Source organism: Neltuma alba, unplaced genomic scaffold (assembly GCF_004799145.2).
Source record: "Neltuma alba isolate B1F8T4 unplaced genomic scaffold, ASM479914v2 tig00011895_pilon, whole genome shotgun sequence".
Taxonomy (NCBI): Eukaryota; Viridiplantae; Streptophyta; class Magnoliopsida; order Fabales; family Fabaceae; genus Neltuma; species Neltuma alba.
Genome location: NW_021636493.1, coordinates 117,858 through 139,561, shown reverse-complemented (window position 1 = coordinate 139,561; position 21,704 = coordinate 117,858). Strand labels below are relative to the sequence as shown.

Genomic DNA, 21,704 nt, shown 5'->3' with positions numbered 1-21,704 from the left:
AGAACTACTTACCGATTTAAATAGATCAACAAAATTATTTATCTATTTATAAAAAATAAGTGTTTTTTTAAAATACTCTTGATAATTATATATATTAGCTAAAATTATTATTTAATAAAATATTTAATATATAAAACTACTATGAGAACTATTTTAAGAAAAAATGAATAAATATAAAAGATAAAATAAATTAAAATATTATATTTAAAATTAAATTAAATGTTAAATTAGTTTTTATACCATAAACCTTTCTTTTCAAAATGTAAGTATAAACTTCTCCAGTCTTAAATATAAGATCTTTATACTTTTATATACACTATAAAGATTTTATATTTAGAATCAAAAGAGTATTAACATCACTGCACATAAATATTTGTACCGCATCTTTAGCGTTTGAATGCAAATTATGGAATCCCGTGCATATCGCCGGAGTTTTATTATTATTTTCTTCTAATTGTAAATTGTAATTGAACTATAAATAAACAAATAAAAAAGTAAATGGTAGAGCGCCACAATCTGATGAGCCCGTGTACACCCGCGATTGGAAAATCTCCATCGTATCAAAATTCACCAACTCTTATGACTTATGATGTAATTTGCAGAACTTCTTTGCTGCTCTCAGGTGCTCTGATCTCACATTTCACAGAGCCAGTCCCAAAGTTTGCTCTCTATCCTTTGTTTATGGTAATAAAATTATCACCATCGTCCGTCCCTTCAACCAACGGTTTAGATTACGAATCTCAGTCCCCCCGGCTTCACGTGACCACCTTCCCTTTCCCGGATGGCCTGCCCCCACCATTGACGGTGAAGATTGAATAACCACGATGAGACACGTACACACGTGAGAGCATACTGCACAGAAATATAAGCAACACTTCAGTCTCCCCTCATTCTTTCGACGACACGTACCCCTAACTCGGACAGCCTGTCTACCATCACTTCCAGCCTGGAAATCAATTCCCCACTGATTCAAATTTCAGCTTTAAAGAGAAAAATAAGAAGAATATTTTCCATTAAAGACGTATCCGACGTGGCAAGAGGTCCAAAACACGACGTTCCTTCTCTCCCCTATATATACCCTCCGTCCCTAGCTTTCTTCTTCCTCAATCTAGAGCTCCCCTCTGCATTTTAACGTATTAGGCATAGTAAGTAGAGAATTATAGATCGGAGCAATTTATTACAAAATGGGCAATTGCAGCTCCGGCGATATGGTGCACGTACCGACGGCAAGGCTTATTCTGGAAGACGGCCAGCTTCGGGAGTTCCCTTACCCGGTGAAGGTTTCCTACCTGCTGCAGAAGTACCCGATGTGTTTTATTTGTAACTCCGACGAGATGGACTTTAACGACGTCATGAGGGCTATCGACGAGGACGAAGTGTTAAAACCGGGTCAGCTCTATTTCGCTTTGCCGTTGAGTCGGTTGAATCATCCCTTACGGGCGGACGAGATGGCCGCATTGGCGGTGAAGGCCAGCTCGGCGCTCATGAAAGGTGGAGCCGGTGAGAAATACATTTGTCGTCGGGCGCAGATTGCGGTTCCCGGCGATGAAAACTCCAAGTCATGTCAGACAGTTTCTCACAGAGTCAGCGGCGCTCGCGGTGTAGGTCGATCAAAAATAGGAAGGAGAGGTGGCGGTAGTGGCGATCAGTGGGCCAAGTCTACCGCGACGTTGAGCACCATACCGGAGTACGGGTAGTTTGGGGAGAAAATGTTCGCCGGTGACCTTTTTTTTCCTTTGTAAATAACGATAACCAGATCGATATGTTTTTTCCCACGAAAAGAAAAAAGAACATTAATGTAGAGGTATTATCCAGTGGAACAATGAAAGTGATCAGATTTCACTGAGACGGACCCAGTTTTCATGGCTGCTCTGTTCATCGTTGGCTCTAATCCATTTTATTTATTGGTTTATGATTCTTAATCCCTCTATTGGCGGATTCACCTCCCAGAGGAACAACGAAAAGGTAAAATTTCCTGCAATTAGTAGCAGTAATTAATGGTAACCGTGTTGAGCAGAATAATCTGTGTCAATTAAAAACGTACGAGACAATAATGTAGAGCGGAAGTAGAAGAAGATTAGCACTTGCCAACATGATGGTTAGGTACGGCAAGAGAGATAGAGATAGGCATATAGGAATGGCAACATCAATGTGATTGGGCTAACGAAAATTGCAGTCAAATGGAATCAACAAAGTAGGTTGCTAATGGATGAAATGCCAAAGAGAGGGGACAAGAAAACAACCTCTTTCACTGCTGTCACGTTTTCAAATCCGACTCATGCTTGAAAGAGATGTCAGATTTTAGCGATAAAACGAGATTTTAGGGGGTGTTTGGTAAAACCAAAACCACGGTTTCAGAATTACTTTTCCGCAAAACGAGGTAACCTCCTCTATATATTTACTTCGTAATTCGTAAAAACACTTCTGATACCATGGTTTGGTTTCTATCCAAACACCATTTTACTCCACATAAAGCAATCTAGTTAATTATCCAAGTTAGGCGTGCGAAGATGATGATAGGAATAACCATGACAATTACTTACCGCGTTGTTTCTGTATGTATGTCACTTCTATCTTATTCTCGCATGTTACAAAATCTATTAAATGGATAAAAACCTTTTTACAATTGCCCTTATTTAAAGAAGGTATTGAAAAAAAAGTATGATATGTACATTTTCTCTCTCTTTTTTTTTTATTGTATTCAATAGGATAAAATTGGAGTAATATCATTAATTTAGATACAAATTTTTTTTAAGTTACAAAAAGTTTAGATGTTAGGTCTCGAGAGTTTATTAGGGTCAGGGTATGTCTCTAGGTTTAAAGAGCGCTTACAAAGGTATTTACAAATCGTCCACCAACAAGATCCTCATATCGGTAGTGGGATTCAAACTTATGACCTTGTGGGTTATAAGCCGATTTCTTATCAACTAGATCAATTCTTGTTGATAGAAACAATTTTTTTCAATTTACATATAGGAACAAAGTGGTATAGGAGAGCCCAAGGAGTGGTGAAAGATGAAAAGGAGCAAAGGTACAAGAGCACGCGCACAATGTGGTCTATTCACAAAACCAGACCAAACAAAGCGAGTGAGAAAGTTAGATGAGAGGCCGTCCTAGCGCGAAGACTTGGAAATAAATTGTGTACAGATGGAAACAACTAGCAAGCATTCACATAGAAAGCAGAGTGAGCTAAAAAAAGTAAAGGTAACATAAAAGACTTATCAATGGTAATTAATATGAACAGTGTTTGGGTTAGCCTGTGCTGCCTAATGCTCTGATCTGCTTTATACAGCTGTGGCGTTATGATGACACACACAAAGATCCAGGAATCTCCAATATGGAACTGTATTGAAGCTGTGTTGAACCTTTCAGTTCAGTACGGACAAGAAGAAGCCATGTTGGGATCTAAAGACAGAACATTGAATCTGATTTTATGGAGAGATCCTCGGATAACGTTTGAGCAGCTTCAATGGTGGACTTAACCAAGTTAGCTGACTGGCTGGCTGGCTGTGTCCAGTACTGGTGTCATTTGATCAGTGGTCCAGAGAGCAGGTCTTGAAGTCCTTTTCGCATGATTTTGTTTTGACTCGATGCTGGGAATTATCAGATTGCTCTAATTAGGACTGCTTATGTGCGTTCATTAATGGTCACAATTATATATAAACACGTTGAAGCATTCTTGATTAATTTTTTTGGGTATACACATGCAAGTCAAGTTTTCACACTTGATTTGAAAGATGACCAAGGACGGTGGAGTCAAACCAAAGTGAGAGAAATTAATAATAGAGAGCGCATTTGTATGGTCAAGGGCTTAAAAGCTGTAATGTACTCGTATTTGTTTGCTGGTGTTTGTGTTACTGATGATGCTGGGAGTTGGGAGCCACAAATTGAAGAGTTGGGGACTTGGAGTGCTTTGAAAGAGCTAGTTCATATTCATAAATTTGTAAAACATGTATGATTTTAATCTGTAGTGCTTTTTAAGAATTAAAATTAAAAGTTTCTTAAAAATTATGCCAACAACTTTTTATAAAAGAAGGGGTAAGATTTAAAAAATAATAATCTAAATACCACACCTTTATTCTATATTCAGGATAAAAAAATAAGGATTCAAAATTTTGCTCTATAATTAAAATCGAAGGGAGCATATACAAAAGACATTTTTCACTTGCAATGACTTTTTTTTTAAAGCAGAAAATCAAAGAGTAGTATCTTAAACATCGCTTACTCCAACTCCAAAATAATAATATTCATTGGGAATTCAAAGTAATTCACATTGAGCTGGCTAGGATCACAAAAGTCAGCAAAACTCTAGCGCACAGTATTTAACATTGGCACAAGTTGAGCCAGGCGTTTGATGATCACTCGACCACTATCATGAAGAAAAGCCAGCTGTGGGGTGGAATCCGATGTTCCGGACTCTTCTTACTTTGGTTGCTGTTAATTCCAGTAAAAAAGATGGGTTGGGTAATAATAATGCATTTTTCCTTTTTAATTTGTAGAGGCCATAAAAGATCAACTCTACTGCCTTTTTAATATAATAATTAGATAATTAATTTATAAATATTAATAAAATTAAATATATATTTTTAAAAAAATTCCCGTTAACAATATGTATTTGAATTACTTTTTAATTGTAATTTCTTAATATGTGCAATTCTCATAGAAATTACTTTAGGGCAAAATGAATAAATATTAAAAACAAGGTGAATTAGAGTTTTATATTTAAAATTAAATTAAATTTTTAACTAATTTTTATATTAAAAACTAGAGGTAATATTTCTTTAAGGTATGTGGGGGTAAAAAAAAAATTTTTTGGTTTCCATTATTATTTGCATACTCGATGATTTTAACATCTAAGATTCACCCACAAAGTAATTATAATGTGGTCCTAAATCCTAATCCTTATATTGATATAAGACAACTAATAAGCACGTTGAATGTTCAACATGGGAATGGGAAATAGTGGATGTCTATTTGGCTTGCCCCCTTGCTCCTTGTGATTGAACGCTTCTTGGCTGGAAATGTTTGAATATTATTTTTTTTAAAAATGTTAATTTCACAAATAAATAATTAAAACTTAAAATTACAAAATAAACAATATTCAAAATATTATTAAGGGGATTTACTTTTGATGATGCTAATTATATAAATGAAACTAATTTTTAAATTTTTTTAACTTATTTTAGTGCATTTTATATGACAACAATTATATGAATGAAAGTAAATAAATTTTTAACAGAATTGTAATAATCGGCCACCACATTCATTATCATAAACTTTTACTAATTGCATATGTCAAAGGTTCTATGAAATGGTAGTTCTAGCTAATACACATGATTAGTGAGGATAATTTGGGAAAGACGACACTTAATTATTACAAATAACTAACTTAACAAACTTTCTTAATTTACTCAAATTGGTCAATTAGTTTTTATATTAAGGAGGGGAGGTAGTATATATTTAAGTTAATGTTGTTATTTTCTTATGTAAATTTTTGTAAAAATGTATTTATTATATGAACTAACTTTAAAATTTTTATAATTTACTGGATTTAATTACAGATGTTTAAATCATGAGGATTAAATTAAAAATTAAATAATAAAAACAAAGGTATGATTTTCCCACCAACATATTTGGATATAGAAGGAAGCTGTCTTTTACATTTCTTTATATACATATCAATTAGGAGAGTTCTAATTCAAACTTACCAGTGCCTAAAGATCATATAACTGAAATGCACGTGGCCACCACGCCTCCTTCCTCCAGATCTCCTTTTTTTTTTTTTTCTTTTCTTTCCCTTCTTTCTTTTTTTCTTTTTCGGTAATTAAGATAAACTTCTTTATTTATCGAGTTGGATTCAGCCAGAAGTTAAGAACCAAATTAATATTCCTTTCCTTAGGCTGTTGAATTTTAGGAATTTATGTTTTGACTAGTCTAGGGGCCGGGCCACTGGCCAGGATGGCTATGCTGTTTAATTTATAGTACTACCTCCGGTCCTAATTATAAAAACCAGTTGACTAATTTGAGGAGATTAAGGAAGTAAGTTGAGTTAGTTATTTGTCCTAAATAGGTATTGTCTTTCCTAAAATATCCTTGCTAATCGAGTGTATTGACTAAAACTATCATTATTAGAAGGGCTACTTTGGAAAAAAATATATAAATATGAGAGACAAAATAGATTGGGGTCTTATATTTAGAACCAAAATAAAAGTCAAACAGGGTCTTATATTAAGGACCGGAGATAGTATTTACTTTTATTTTTTAAGATAAAATATTGTTTGTGAATTATAGTGATTTTTTTTGAACCAAAGACAAAAGGAAATTTATACGTAATAAGAATTCCTTACAAGTTACGATAACTTAATAAACCTACATTAAGAGAATTGAAACATAGAAAACCAGGTTTAGACATCACAAAAAATTGGATAGAAGAAAACAATCGAATGGGAGCAAGATTTTTTTGCTAGGTAATATTGAGAGTAGAATGGCTTTTGATAGGGATGCAGATAAACTTCTTCACACAGTGGATATGAAGGGAAGGTTTGTCAGCAAAGTTTCCCACATTAGATTTTTCGATCCAAAGAAGAGCAGCTCTGAAAAATTTGGAATGAAAAGCTGAACCTGTAATACCTTTGTTTTTTTCACAGGAATTCTTTTAAGGGAGTTCCTTCATAGCAAATAACACCGTGATAATAGTACTGTCTTAAACGCTTGTACTTAAAAAGCAAAATGTCCCGTCTTTCATTAGACAGAATCAAAGTGTTTTGAGGAATGAAAGGCTTAGAGGAATGTGGTGTGTGGAACTTATCATAAGCAAAATCAAAGAATGAAGCAAGATGATGAACTTCTTGAATGACGGAGATCGGGGGATCTAGTTTTCCTTCACAAAGCATTATGTTTCTCTTCCTCCAAATAGCATTGATCAGACAGATTATGCCTCTTACAAGATTAAGCATGCCATCCTTGCTAAGTTTCAAAATGGTGGAAACTACCCGAATTCTAAATTCATCAAAGGAGGGAACAAAAATTCTGATTGAGAAACAACAAAACCACACAGCTCGAGTGTAAAGGCAAGAGCAGAACAAGTGATCAATGGTCTCTTCCACGTCACATCCAAACAAGCATGAGTCTGAACAATTAAGGTGATGTGCCCTTAAGTCATTAGAAGGAATTGCTCTCTTTAGAAGTTTCCAAATAAATAGCAGCTGATTGTAAGGCAAATTAATTGTCCATAAAGGATTCTAGAACTCAGACAAAGCTTGGAAGTCATGATCACGGATATCTCAATGAAGTTTAACTCCAACCTTAACTAGGTAAGTGCCCACTAAGTTGCCATTCTAAATTAATTCATCGGGAAGATTTAAAAAGGAGATAGGTAGATGAAGGATTTGGTTAGCAACAACCCGAGGAGTTAATTATAGTGATTAATTCATACAAAACCTCAATATCATTTTTAAAAAAACACTATAATTTACATTGAAATTAGGGGAAAACTTAGTCAACGTAGTCAAACTGAAATAAGTCAATTACACGATAAATAAAAATTAAAATCAAGTTAAAAAAAGCTTGTTGTTGCCAAAAAAAAAGAAGAGAGGTCATCGTCTCACTCGGATCAGTTTGTTACTACAAGCCACATTACATTGACAAGTGGGTCAGATAAGTTTCTAATTAAATGATCGAATTAAAGAAATTAATTATACGCACAGACCCTTAAATGGAAGTAATTAGAAATATTATAATTTTTGGAACTTATGGATAGGAGGGAATAAAGTGCAAAGTATGCCTTGAGTTGTACCCAACTCTGAATCAAACATAAAAGAGTAAATTTGGAGAAATAACGTCAATAAAACAAAACAAAACTGTTCCCTGTTCCTATGGACGGAAAGTTTCAATGCACTAACTATAAAGGAGTACTATCGTGACAATATATAAAATGTGTGATTCAAAATTTCAAATTCCAACATACATATTGAGTACATGATCAAATTTTAATTAGGTCACAACCTTGTCATCTCATGGCATGTAAGTTTTTTTTCTTTTAATAAATGGGAGGTTATGAATTTAACTCCACTTTACAATCTGACGTGAAAAGTACCATTCATTCAATTACAAAAAAAAAAAAAAAACCCATAAACACGTATTATAATTAAGGGAAGCGACAAGTTAAACTTCAATCTGAGTGGTACGAAGAGGAGGGTCGACTTCCGCAAATTGTCAAAAGAGTGGTTTTGAGGCAAATTGTTTTGCATGTTCGTTATTTTAGATTTCAAGCGTTTCATCGTTTAACAATATAAACAAATAAAAGGTAAGGGAAGGTAAGGTTTAGCACTTTCCTTTTAATGTCATTTTTCTTATCCATCTAATATTTTAATCTTATTTATTATATAGCTATCATCCTAATCTTACTTGCAATGCATAGAGCATTTTGATTTTTTTTCCTTTTTACTGATGATTGCAATTATCCAACACCCTAAACCAGAAATAAAATTAGGATATTAAAAATCATATGGAGCTACTTGATGTGCCATGATGCAAGTGAGAAATAGCATGATAGCGTATGATGATACCTTATAAATATATAATGTTTATAGAATTATGAGTTAAAGGTGCCTCCAATATTTTGAGGTATCTTTTAAGCAAATGCAGATCATAAAGTATTGTTTTCAAATATTTTCAGCCTCGTAAATTATATTTTGATGCTTTATATTTTGATATATTTATTATCTTAAACTATTTTTTTGGGGAAAAAATAATGCGAGTATATGAATAAAATTATGTATGCTGGAGCTCATGGGAGAACGCAACCTATGTACTAGACGTTGGGAGGTACCTATTGGATCCAGCTGTTGTGCATTCAGGGTGAGATGCGGACAAACAAATTAAAGGCTATAATGATCGTCAGTTTTATAGCATCACAATTCACAGATATGAATAAGGACAGAATTAATTTTTTTTAGTCATATCTGTGAAGGGTACGGGTAAGGGCATACTCACCTACAATAGTACTTGTTTAATAATTACTCCCAATAGTTTAAAATATAAACTAAATTTTTTTCAAGAAGTTGATTTTTTATAAGAAAATATTTATTTTTATCTAAATATTTAATGAGTTGTTTTTAATTTTACCCTATATATTTTTTTAAATTTATTTATTACATCTTTTACTTATTCTTTTTATTAATAAAAATTTATTAGAAAAAATAAATATACGTCTTACATATTTATTATTTTAAATTGATTTTAGTTAGTATTTTATAAACATAATAGATAAAATTTAGTTTATATTTTAAATCGGGAGGGGTACGTGATTAATCGTAGAGTGCGCCTACTTCATTCCTGAGCATGACTCTGAATGGGCGCTTGCTTCCATTTTGATGAATTTTACCACACTAGCATAAACTTTTATGTGTGGAATAAATAGTAATAGTTTAAACTTCTCAACTTACCTAACATTCCACAAAATCAAAAAATATTAAATTTTGTTAATTCTGTTTTAAAATTTAACAATTTTTTAATTTATTCTTATTTAATACTCTTCTGATTCTTAATATAAAATTTATGTAACTAATTTGATTAGATTAAAAAAGTTAGGTATGAAAGTTAATTATAAGAAATATGACATATTTTTTTTAAAATATCATAATTATCTTTCTTAATATCATCTCTCCCTCTTTTACTTAATTATAGTTGAGGGAGATCCATAGGGTTAATTTAGGAAAAATTGATAAATATGAAAAATATGTATTATATTTAGAACCAAAATCAACTCAATAATTATGTCCTATATTATGAACCAGAAGAGTATATATATACTTTTTTCACAAAACTATTTAATATATGTGCTTTTAAAAAAATCAATGTATTAAAAATAAAGAATAAAATAGTATATGTATATAAAAAATTTAGTGAAGTGAGTTATAAATAAGATAAAAGAGTCTTTTCTCTTATCTTATAAGTAAAATCGAAGGAATATATTTTAAATTTATTTTATGAATTTATACTTTTATGAAATAAAAATATTTGTTATCCTCATTATGATAACAATAATATTATTAAATAAAATCATTTTCTCTAAAATTATATAAATTTAATACTGTGAAAAAATAAATAATCCAATTACTCCTCCATCTTAACAAAAAGTTACTTTGATTTCTTACTACAAAAATGAAAATTCCAAGTCTTCAAGTCTCCACTCCTGAGAGTGACGTAGATACTACTAAATAGTCAAAGGAAGGTGACCGGAAATTACAAACATTGCTGTCCACAGGAATTTTGTGCATGATAGCTTAGAAGTCGAAGTCCAAGACTCCAAGCTTTTAATTTATTTATGGCCAAAAAAAAGTTTTAATTTATTTTAAATCATCGAAATTTTGATTGTTATCCTCCACAACCGATTAACCTTGTTACGTCTCCATCCAGTCAAAAGTCAAAACTTAAAACAATGCCGTCCGATTACATTTTACGTCTTTAAGTTTTGGAGACCGGAGCGGGTCCTTTTATAACTGAAAATATAAATATTTAAAGATTAAACTTTCTTAATAACTACTTTAATTTACAAGATGTTTTTGAATGTGGAAATATTAATCTTTTGCAAAAGAGATATAACTATTAAAAAATGTCCTTCACATAACATTGACTCCTAATTAGGTCACACTTAATGAAGGGCATTTTTGAAACAAGATTATTGTTTTCTCCAAACATTTTATATTATCAGACATGAAGCTGCTCGAAACGTGTTATAAATTGAGACGGAAAAAATAATGTTAAATGTTTGTATAAGGAGAATATTTATTACATTAAATTCCTTATATTCATTATATTAAGTAATTATTTTAACTATAAGTTGTCAAATGTCTTATTTTTAAAATATTATTATTTAATTATAAATTTATATTTAAAAATAAGACATATGGTCATATATAACAGAAAAAATTTGATATAGTAAATATAAAAATTTTATCTAATTATTTTTCTTTATGTAGAGAATATGTAAAACAAACATATAATTATATAAAGCACAATCATATCACATAAACAAAAAGTAATACTGTCCTATATATGATTTATTTTTTGTTACAAATAGTAAAGTGCTATTAAAGTCTAACGCCATATCGCCAAATGCCGAAGGAAACCTAATTCCCTAAGCTAAGCCTACTTATACTTTCCAAATCCAAGCCCATAATTGTCAAAGGAAGGTCACTCGAGCTTACATCCATCGCTTTCTAACAGTATTCGGTTTTTTGCCCCAAATTTTTTTGCTGAAACATAAAATACAAACGAGTTAATATAATCATTAATTTTTATAGTTGAATCGAATTTTGATTTTAATCAGTATTTTTAGATAGTTTGTTTTGATTCTTATAGTTTTATAAGTTTTAGTTTTAATTTCTATACTTAAGGTCTTAAACTTTCTTAAACTTATACCAAGTCCTTATAAAATTATAAAGATTAAAATTAGTGATATGAAACTGTGAGAATCAAAATCAAAATTTGGTCATACGAGAACTAACAACAATGATATTAACCTAATACAAATCCATGAAATACTTTTAAAAAAAATCCATGAAATATGCGGGATACATTATGATGCAATAATAGTTGTAGAATAAACTTTCTTATCCAACTCGAATTTAATCTTCAATAATTTAAGATCAAACACAGATCACAATCAGTTTCATATAATTTGGCTTCCACCAATACAGAATTTAATTACATGTTTGTTACGCTGATTAAAAACGCAGCACAGTACAAGTAATAATTGGCATCCAGCGCAGGAAAACATATACAGGGTAATGGAATAAGAAGATAAATGAAGGAATGGTCAGGTGAGGAAGAGGAGGTGGTTAGAGATGAGATATCGGAAAGAGAAGTTATGGGGAATCCAGTGGATGGCGTTTGGTGATGATTTTGGAGTGTGACATTTATTGAATTGTTGTTGAAGCATCTCCATCACACCCATACGGCTGAGCCCCGAGTCCTTTGCGTATGCCTCCACCAGCTTTGGTAACATTATCTTCTCATCCTTTCGTATCCCTAACGTAGCTCCAATGTACTCTTCTTTTGCCACTTGCAGCTCCTCCATCACTCTCTTTGCTGTGTATACTCTTACCTTCACACATTTCCCACTTTCATATCAATATTACACACACACACACAACAAAATTAATAAGAAGCTGCAGGAGAAAGTCAATAAAATGTATTACAGCAGGGTCAGAATGGTTTCCTGAGGAGAGTGCGAAGTGTAAAAGAGGCTCTGCACGCTCTATTGCATATGCTTCTCGTCTATCTCCACTCCTCAACTTCGTCCATGGAGATAACAACAACCGAACCCACTACCCAAGAAAGCATAAAACAAGAAACTTGGTTTAAAATGCCACATCATGCTTAAACCAATATGAATGAATTCTTCACACAGACAAGAAAATATCTGTTTATATACTACCTCTAGTTCTTAATATAAGAATTTATTTGACTTTTGTTTTGGTCCTAATTATAAGACTTTAATATATTTTATTTCTCATATTTATTTATTTTTTTCAAAGTAGTCCTTGTAATAATGGTACTTCTGACCAATAAACTTAATTAGCAAGGATATTTTAGGAAAGATAATATATATTTATTACAAATAGCAAGCTCAATTAGTTTTTTTAATGTACTCAAATTAATTAACTAGCTTTTATATGAAGAACTGGAGTTAGTATATTGTAAGTGGAGAGTCACCACTTCATAAGGAGAATATACATATATATTGAAGAGATATTTTTCTGATTATTATTTACATATGCAGAGTGCATCGGCTAAGGTAGTGGACTATACTTGCCCGGGTCGAGACGTACGACATCCCAGGATGGTATTTTGTATGGTATCAGCACTAACTGGGCGTCCACCCACGTTATATGAAGCCTGAAAAGACAATAAAAACATAGTAAGCAAATACGGGGAATTAAATGGATACTAATTAAGGCTACACCGGAATTTCACCTTCATAAGAAGGAGGACTCTTTTCACGTTGTTTTGTGGAATCCCATGAGCCAAATATGCCTAAAAATTAAAGAGAGCATTGCATAAGGCAATGAGTCAAATTAGCCAAATTCTCTAGATTCTAAAGGGCGGGAAATACTTACATCCATCACCAAAGCATTGTGTACGTTGATCCAAAGGCCAGCTTCTCCTCGTGATTCAGCTTCCCGGGATCTACTTCTTCCAAACGACAAGTGAGAGACCTGGAACAACAAGACAGGTTTTGCCAACCATCACAATTAACTTGAAAGGCCAATCAGGCTTGGCCAGATGATCTACCTGAAACTCTGGAGCAAATTCTCTGTATCACCCAATTGTAGACTGTCTCTGTAAATCCACGAGACTTCGAACATGGAGCTGTAGGGCCCAGCGTGGTGACAACTTCTTTCCACTGGGAAAGGATTGTCTAGGCCTACATCGAAGAAGGAATTATTCCTGAACCCTGGACTCCATATGTTACCTTGTCCTCCCACAGAAAATCCACTCATCGATGAAAAAGATGAACTTGGCGATGATATGCCATGATATGCCATAGGTGGCTCTGCGAGCTTGCAATATATTGCTGCTATGCATTTCACCATATTCTCCGAAATCCTATTAGGGGTATCTGGAAAATGGTCAAACATGCGAGTGCCAACGTGTTCTGCCAGACTGATCATGCTTGATGAAGCTGTTTCAGGATACTGCGTTGAAATATGTCAGAGATACGATTTTAAAAGGGACATAATCGAACACTTTTCTCTTTCTATTTTACAGTAATTTGACCAAAGCTGAGCACACCTCCATCATGGACAATTGTCGAGAATGACAGGCATATACGGCTTTAGCTAATGATTCTGCAGGAGATGTTCTTGCTGTGAAGGCAGAACTGTGGGATAATGAGGAATGGCAACGATAAATGCTGGAATCAAATAGCTTTTCTTTTGATCCATTTCCATTATACTGATCTCCTGCTGGAGCCTCAAGCTCCTGAGCATTATATCTTACGGCAGAACTTCCTGCATTTGGAAAATTGCAAGGCTTGGAAACTTCAAGAAATGAACTTGGAGTCCTTAGAGAGAGTTTCCATCTTTCGTCCTTGGCAGATGGGGACACAGAAGATAATTGTTGATGAAATGCTTTTCTATACAGAGATAGAAGGTGTTGCTCCAAATACGCAACTTCCAACTCCAACACTGCAATTTCTTTTATCAGTTTAGTTGCTGGCTGCAGTCAAAAGCAACACATATGGCAGTCAAATCTTGGCAATCATCAAGCCGTGCATGAACATATGGAAAACTAAAAGTAGTTAAACAACGCAGGCAACAAACTTTTTATGCTACAGTCATTGAAGATCGATATGGTGTCACCTCAGGCAGCACGATGTCGTTTGAATCGACAAAAGATGAAGGTTTGTACCCAAGTGCTCTTTCTAATCCGCATCTCACCTCAGATTGGTCTTGTAATCTTCTCTCAAGTTGTAAAATCTGCACATAAAATAGGCATATGCAGAAGTCCAGCAAAAATAATTTAGTGTTGCACTGTGCTGGAAATACATGCAAGAAAAGAATTTTAATGAAATGTCAAGGTGTTGTATCGTACCTCTTGCTTCAGATTATTTTGGACGTCGCTCGCCGGGGTTTGTTTCTTCCTAGCTTCAAAATTCTCCATAAAGTATCGCGTATCCTGCATATCGGAATCATAAATACACAAGTCTAATCACTCTTGCATTATTTGAATCCGCGGGTTCAAAATTTTACCTGCTTCATTGGGTCTGAGGCTTCAGAGAGATTATTCCACATCTTTCTCCACTCCCTCTTTGCTAGGAAGGCAGCCATGTCAATAGATTGAAAAAAAACAAAGATAATTTTTCATATCAGACTGCACTTTAAAAAGATCAAATAGCAATTCCCAGTTCTCACTAAATAGACTAATATTAAATGTGAAAGCATTCATTTCCATGTTACGGAAAAAACAATTCCCAATGAAAAGTTTCCCAAGTCCGTAGAATGTGTACAGAAATGGTTATAAAGTTAACAAAACCAGAAAAATGAAAGATGAGAAATAAACAAGAAACCTTTTGGTAAAAAAAAAAAAAAGAAATAAACAAGAAACCTCTTCGACGCTTTATGTGTGCATTTCACTTTCCCTATCCCCTTAATTCCCATATCCAGCCGAAAACAGAACTGCAATAATGGTGTGCATAAAACCCACGATTCCTTCAGGGAAAACTATAAAACAAGCCTTTTGACCAATGAATTAATGAGCGCTCTCTTTCAGAACTCTCCTCTCTCCAAATAAAGACATGTCAAAATCAAAACGTTTAAAGTTTGGACGAATCCCAGTTTAGACTCTAGAGATAAGGAAAAAGTGGTAGGGAATGCTACGTATTAGAGCGATATCTCATTCTCGACTTGAGAGGTGTTGATTTGTCATCTACCCCCTTTGTATCATAATAACGATATAAAACCTATAATTTTGACGGGAAAAATCAATGTAAAAGAAAATGGATAGGAGTTTCTTTGGTTGAAACACGAGAAGAATACAATGTGTATCCTGTACTAAGAGGGTAGAATTTATCTTTTCCCAGAAACAGTGCTGGGATGGAAAACTGGTCAATTTATTATGGCATGCTCGGAACTTAGAGGGTGTTTGGATGAAACCAAGTTATGATTTGGAGAATAGTTTCTGGAAAATAGATTTTGTGAAAAAGTGATTCTGATAAAGTGAAAGTGTTTGGATAATTGTTATCAGAAACACTTTTTATATGTACAAATTACTAAAAAGGGCATAAGTTAATAATTAAAGGATAGATTTTATAATATATTTTAATTTGAAGGAATAAAATTGTTAATAAAATAATTTTTACTAACATAATTAATAATATATAAGATAATATAATTAATAAATAATTAATATGTGTGTATATATTTATAAATTATAAGATTAAATATGTTTATAGAAAAATGATTATTTTTTCTAATAGAAAAATATTAATTTGCTTTAAAGATTTTAAACATGAAATTCTATAATATTTTTTCACAACTGGTTTTTATAACATACTACCTCTCATCTTTAATATAATTAATTAATTGTTACTACGTCTGTAAAAACATTTACTACCTCCGGTCCTTAATATAAGACCTTGTTTGATTTTTATTTTGATTCTAAATATAAGATCCAAATCTACTTTGTTCTCTCATATATATGCATTTTTTTCCAAAGTAATCCTTCTAACATGGTAGTTCTAACTAATTCACTTGATTAGTAAGAATATTTTAAGAAAGACAACACATATTTATTACAAATAACTAACTTAACTTCTTTCCTTAATCTCTTCAAATTAGTTAACTATTTCTTATAATTAGGACCAAAGGTAATATAAAATATAATATTAAAAATATTTTTGAAAAAGATGAATAATTTTTTGTAAACAGAAAAGAAGTGAATAAAAAAAATACCAAAGGCAGAAAAAACAATACCGAAGTGAATAACAACGTACTACCTCTTGTCTGGTAAAAAAAAAAAACAATATACTACCTCTGAACAGTGAAGGACCGAAGGTGGAAGATTGAGGGGTATATGTGTCTAGTCAGAATGCTTCTCCCTAAAACTAGCTGACACTCTCATTTTTGTCCCAGAAACATATTCAAATTGCTTCTAACAAAACCATGATTTTGGTTTTGGCCCAAAACCATGGTTAGTGATTTTTGATAGGTATTTGGGTAATTTTTTTCCCAAACCATGATTTGGGATGATACCCAAACACCCTTAAGTCCCTTTTTAGGAGTTCACATGGGCTTCTTGTATTCTTGGTAGCACAAGTCCAATTCGTCAGGCTTAGACAACTCAACGACAGTTTTTGCTTTGCCCGAATGTCTAAATTGATCAAATTCTGAGATATTTCTATCGTCTCTATAATTTCATAAAAACACACACACCCTGTTTTAGAGTTTATATATTACATGTTAGCTACCAACCTACCAATTGCATAGAAATCCCCTGTTTGGTATGATGTAACCGTTCACTGGTGAAAACTAATGTTGTACTTCCAATCAAACAACTAATTTATGGTTCACTTTGTTTATTTCGCTTCCCAAACAGCCCATTATTAACGGAGTTCCAGATGGCAATAGACCCACATGAACGGCGAGTGAATCCCCACAAACCATCCTTTTCTGTAATCGTGACCTTTAATCTCATCACAGCAAAACAGTCATGGCTTCCGCCTTTATTACACACTTTGGGCTTTCTAGCTTTGATCTCACAGGCTTTCACAATCCGAGAGCAGTAGTATCCATCTTTGATATATTTTTTTCACAAGGATTGAATTGAATGAGTACATGTATCATGGACAGATCCAGATGCAACTTTCTTTGATTCTGAAACAGAAACACCCAGCAACTTGCATTTGCGATTGAAGAAAAAAATAAACGAAAAAAAAGGTGTTGAAAGAAAAGAAATTGGCTGAAATAGTTTTAGGGGGTGTTTGGATAAGACCAAACTATGGTTTGGAGAATGGCTTCTGAAAAATAGATTTTGTGAAAAAGTGATTTTTAGAAGTGAGAGTGTTTGGATAGTTGTTACCAAAAGTACTTTTTACATGTACAAATTACTAAAAAGGGTATAAGTTAATATGATAATTATATAAGGGATAGATTTTATAATATATTTTAATTTAAAGGAATAAAATTGTTAATAAAATAATTTTTACTAACATAATTAATAATATATAAGATAATATAATTAATAAATAATTAATATGTGTATATATATTTATAAATTATAAGATTAAATATGTTTATAGAAAAATGATTATTTTTTCTAACAGAAAATATTAATTTGCTTTAAATACTTTCTGGTAAAAAAAACTGAAAAAACAATAAATAACAACGTACTACCTCTTTTTTGGTAAAAAAAAAAACAATATACTCCCTCTGAACAGTGAAGGACCGAAGACAATATACTACCTCTGAACAGTGAAGGACCGAAGAGGTACATATGTCTGGTCAAAATCCTTCTCCCTAAAACCAGCTGACACTCTCTTATTTTTTTTTTTCAGAAGCAGATGCAAAATGCTTCTCACAAAACCATGATTTTTAGGCCAAAACCATGGTTATTGATTTTTTATGGGTGTTTGGGCAAATTTTTCCCAAACCATGGATTGGGATGATATCCAAATACTCCCTTAGATGAGATTAATAGTCACGATTAGAGAAGAGAATGATAAGAAAATGGGATAGAACAGGAGAGGTTACGTGTCACCGCAAACCAGGGCATTGGTTTCCCAAGTTCTCCGGGAGAACTTGAACAGAGGAATTGGATGGGCTATATATATAAAGAGTTAAGGTGTAAATTTGTTTTGAAAGTTTTCATGTAAGTTTTTTTATGCAAATTTACTTCAAAAACTTAAAATTATCACAACATTACCTCCTACTGTTAGATAATTTGGCGAAGATGGGAGATTGTCCTTAATACTTTTCAAGTCATTTTATAGTATAAATTATATTTAGTATAGGAGGAGGAGTACCTGTTTTTCTCCTAAAAAGTTAGGCGTATAATTTTATAAAAATATTACCATACTTCAGTTTTTTGGGGGCATCTTTCCCCTTACCACATAAATTTGTTCCTTTCCATGTATTATAAATATTACAACTAATTCCTTAAATTTTATGCAATAATGTATTGCGAGAATGCATGTCAAGTACTCTTCTAGTTTTATTTATAGAGTAGAGAGAGAAAATATTTTTTGTTCATATTTACAAAGCACCAAGAGAAGCTTTTTATACGAATTTACAATATTATCTTGTACTACCTCCGGTCTTTAATATAAGACTACGTTTGACTTTTATTTTGATCCTAAATATAAGACCACAATCTACTTTGTTGATCATATTTATACATTTTTTTCCCAAAGTAATCCTTCTAACAATGGTAGTTTTAGCCAATACACTTGATTACCAATGATATTTTAGAAAATATAACACCTATTTATTACAAATAACTACCTAACTTCTTTTCTTAATTTCCTTAAATTAGTTAACTGGCTCTTATAATTAAGATCGGAGGTAGTATTTATTATTGTGTTGACTTTATTTATATGGGATATAGTGCATATAAAATAGGGATAAAATTGAAAAATTGTTAAATTTTAAATGAAATTTAATGAAATTTAAGATTTTTCTTGATTTGTGTAAAATATGTTAAAAGTGACTTATAAATAGGATTAGAGGAGTACACATAAAGTATTTTTCCGATGACTCATAGTGCGCCTCTTTTTTTTTTTGGGCCGACGACATACAGTGTGTTGAACATTAAATTTTGAGTAGTTATTACAAGAGAAACTATAAATATTTCTCCTAGCTATTTAGGAATGCTTATCCAACCATCCTTGATATGATGAAAATAAAAAATGAAATATAAAATTTATGAAAAAATTACATAACATCTGTCAGCTATCAACAATATATTTGACCTTGTATTTTATTAAAAATATAAGGGTTAATATAATTTTTGGTCCCTCAAATTTGTTTTTATTTTGATTTTGATCCCTCAAGTTTTAAATTATATAGTTTTGGTCCCCCAATAGGTAAAATAATCCAGATTTTTATTGAAAACCAAAATGAAAACAAATTTCAGGGACCAAAATTATAAACCCAAAATATATATCAAAAAACACTAACTTGTTTATTTAAAAAGAAAAAAAAAAAAACATGACTAACTCGTCCGTCATCCTCATGTGTTTGCAGGTCATGTTTAATAAAGAACGAGGAAAAGCAAGAGAGATATGAGACGGGACAAAAGCATGTGTTTAAAGAGAGGATCCGAAGTCAATATAATAATTAGTGATATCAGATCTGGAGATTAATTCTTAAAAACGATATCAAAAAGCTTAAAGAGGTATGATTATGAAAATTAGTAAAAGTTAACAAGAAGAAGACAGAAGTGTGATGCAAATAGAAACGCAGCTTCACTGAAACTTTTTGGTCTGGATTACAAGCGGCTGGCGGATTAAAAGCAATGATTAGAGGATGACAAGCACAGTGCTGCTAATTAACACCAGAGATTTTTCATCGTTTCACTGATTACTTCCCTCAAAATGGCCATTCCTTGCTTCCCCATATATTGGTTTTATTTACTGTACATAAAAAGCTACATCTAACGCTTTTGCATCTTAAGATTTGAAGTTCTATATTAACATTGTCTTTTATTCCTAATATAAAAATTAGTTTAACATTTAATTTGATCCTAAATATAAGATTTCATTTCACTTTGTTTTTTATATTTGTATTTTTTTTAAAATAGTCTTTATAGTAGTTGCACATGTTAAAGTTTATATCAAATGGTAATTTTAGCTCATACACATGATTAGCAAAGGTATTTTAGAAAAACTAATATCTATTTATTACAAATAACTAACATAACAAACTTTTTTTAACTACACAAAGGAAAGGAGGTAGTATTATTATTCATAGTATTTAACAGATTAGAGGAATTATTGATAAATGTCAAAAATTAATTTTTTTAATCTTTAATACAATCAAGCTTTTTTTTTTTTTTTTTATAAAACTAAAGAAAGAGTAGAGAATAAGAGAAGAGAATAAAGGAGAATAGAAGACAAGAATATTTCTCATTCTATTCAAAAGTGTTAAATACATGATACATAGCTTCTATTTATAGGCACAACTTTATATTTTTAATAGAATCTACAAATTACATAACAATAAGAAATAATTATGGCATATAGAGATAATAAGATATATTAGAAATAATGGGAGATAAATGGATGTCCACAAAGATATTATTATATTTATAACAATTCTTATAAAATCAAACTTATTCTTATAAAATAAAATAAGTTGGAAGTTAGCAAGATGGCCAGATGGGTTTTGAATTTGAATTTCACACCCATTAAAGATGACAATGTGGTGTTCATCTCTAAATGTGGACTGCCCATAATAAAATGGAACGGTCCAGATTTTACTACGTTTTATTTAAAATTATGCATGATACAAAATAAAAATAGTTTTTTTTTTATGTAGACTTCAATTGTTTTGTAGTTTTTCTTTGTGGTTTCTTAGGCATTGGTTTTTTCTGAGCCCACTTATTTGAGGGGAAAAAAGCGGTTGTTCGACTTAAAAATTGAAAAATGCGTAAATTTTAAAAATAAATCATTCAAATGAAATCTACACAACCTGAACCTCATTTACAAAAAATAAATAATTGACAAAATAAAAAAACTGAAGTCATTGTGGATAAATACGGAAACTAAATAATTTAAATATTTATTAATGCATATTCTCACACACATCCTTTTTTTTTTTTTAACCTTGGCGCACACATCCTCTTTTAAAGGTGCAGTTACCATAGTTTAGGCCTCAGGGTAACAAGAAAGGAAGTGAACAATTAAAAAAGGGACCCAATGTCATGGGCAAACGGGAACGCAAGGCGCCTTCCCTACCATGTTATGGGCTCGATACTTACGAGTGCATCTGGGATTAGTCTGGCCGGTTGTGCTGGGATACCCTGAGGCAGCGATACCATCCTACTCAAAAAAAAAAAGGGACCCAATGTTCTGGTGAACCGGGTGGGGAAAAAAAAAGAAAAAAGGGACCCAATGTAACAGAATCAATCGCATCAAACATTGCCCTCAAATTGAATCATCGATCCCTTTCCTTGAATGTTTTGGGCATCTTCCCCCACCA

At 32.1% G+C, this 21,704-nt stretch overlaps 1 protein-coding gene and 1 pseudogene across 1 annotated transcript; one reads left to right on the top strand and one right to left on the bottom strand.

The window, feature by feature from the left end:
- Positions 1-1,127: 1,127 nt before the first annotated feature.
- LOC114719158 (uncharacterized) lies at positions 1,128-1,910 on the top strand. The gene has a single exon (XM_028904622.1). The coding sequence runs from the start codon at positions 1,185-1,187 to the stop codon at positions 1,695-1,697; it is 513 nt and encodes a 170-aa protein (XP_028760455.1). The 5' UTR covers positions 1,128-1,184; the 3' UTR covers positions 1,698-1,910.
- A 9,911-nt stretch (positions 1,911-11,821) lies between these two features.
- LOC114719164 (uncharacterized) lies at positions 11,822-14,837 on the bottom strand (annotated as a pseudogene).
- Between the last annotated feature and the right edge of the window lie 6,867 nt (positions 14,838-21,704).

Bases quoted from the DNA above. Each gene is read 5' to 3' on its own strand.
- LOC114719158 (XM_028904622.1), top strand. From the start codon at position 1,185: ATGGGCAATTGCAGCTCCGGCGATATGGTGCACGTACCGACGGCAAGG.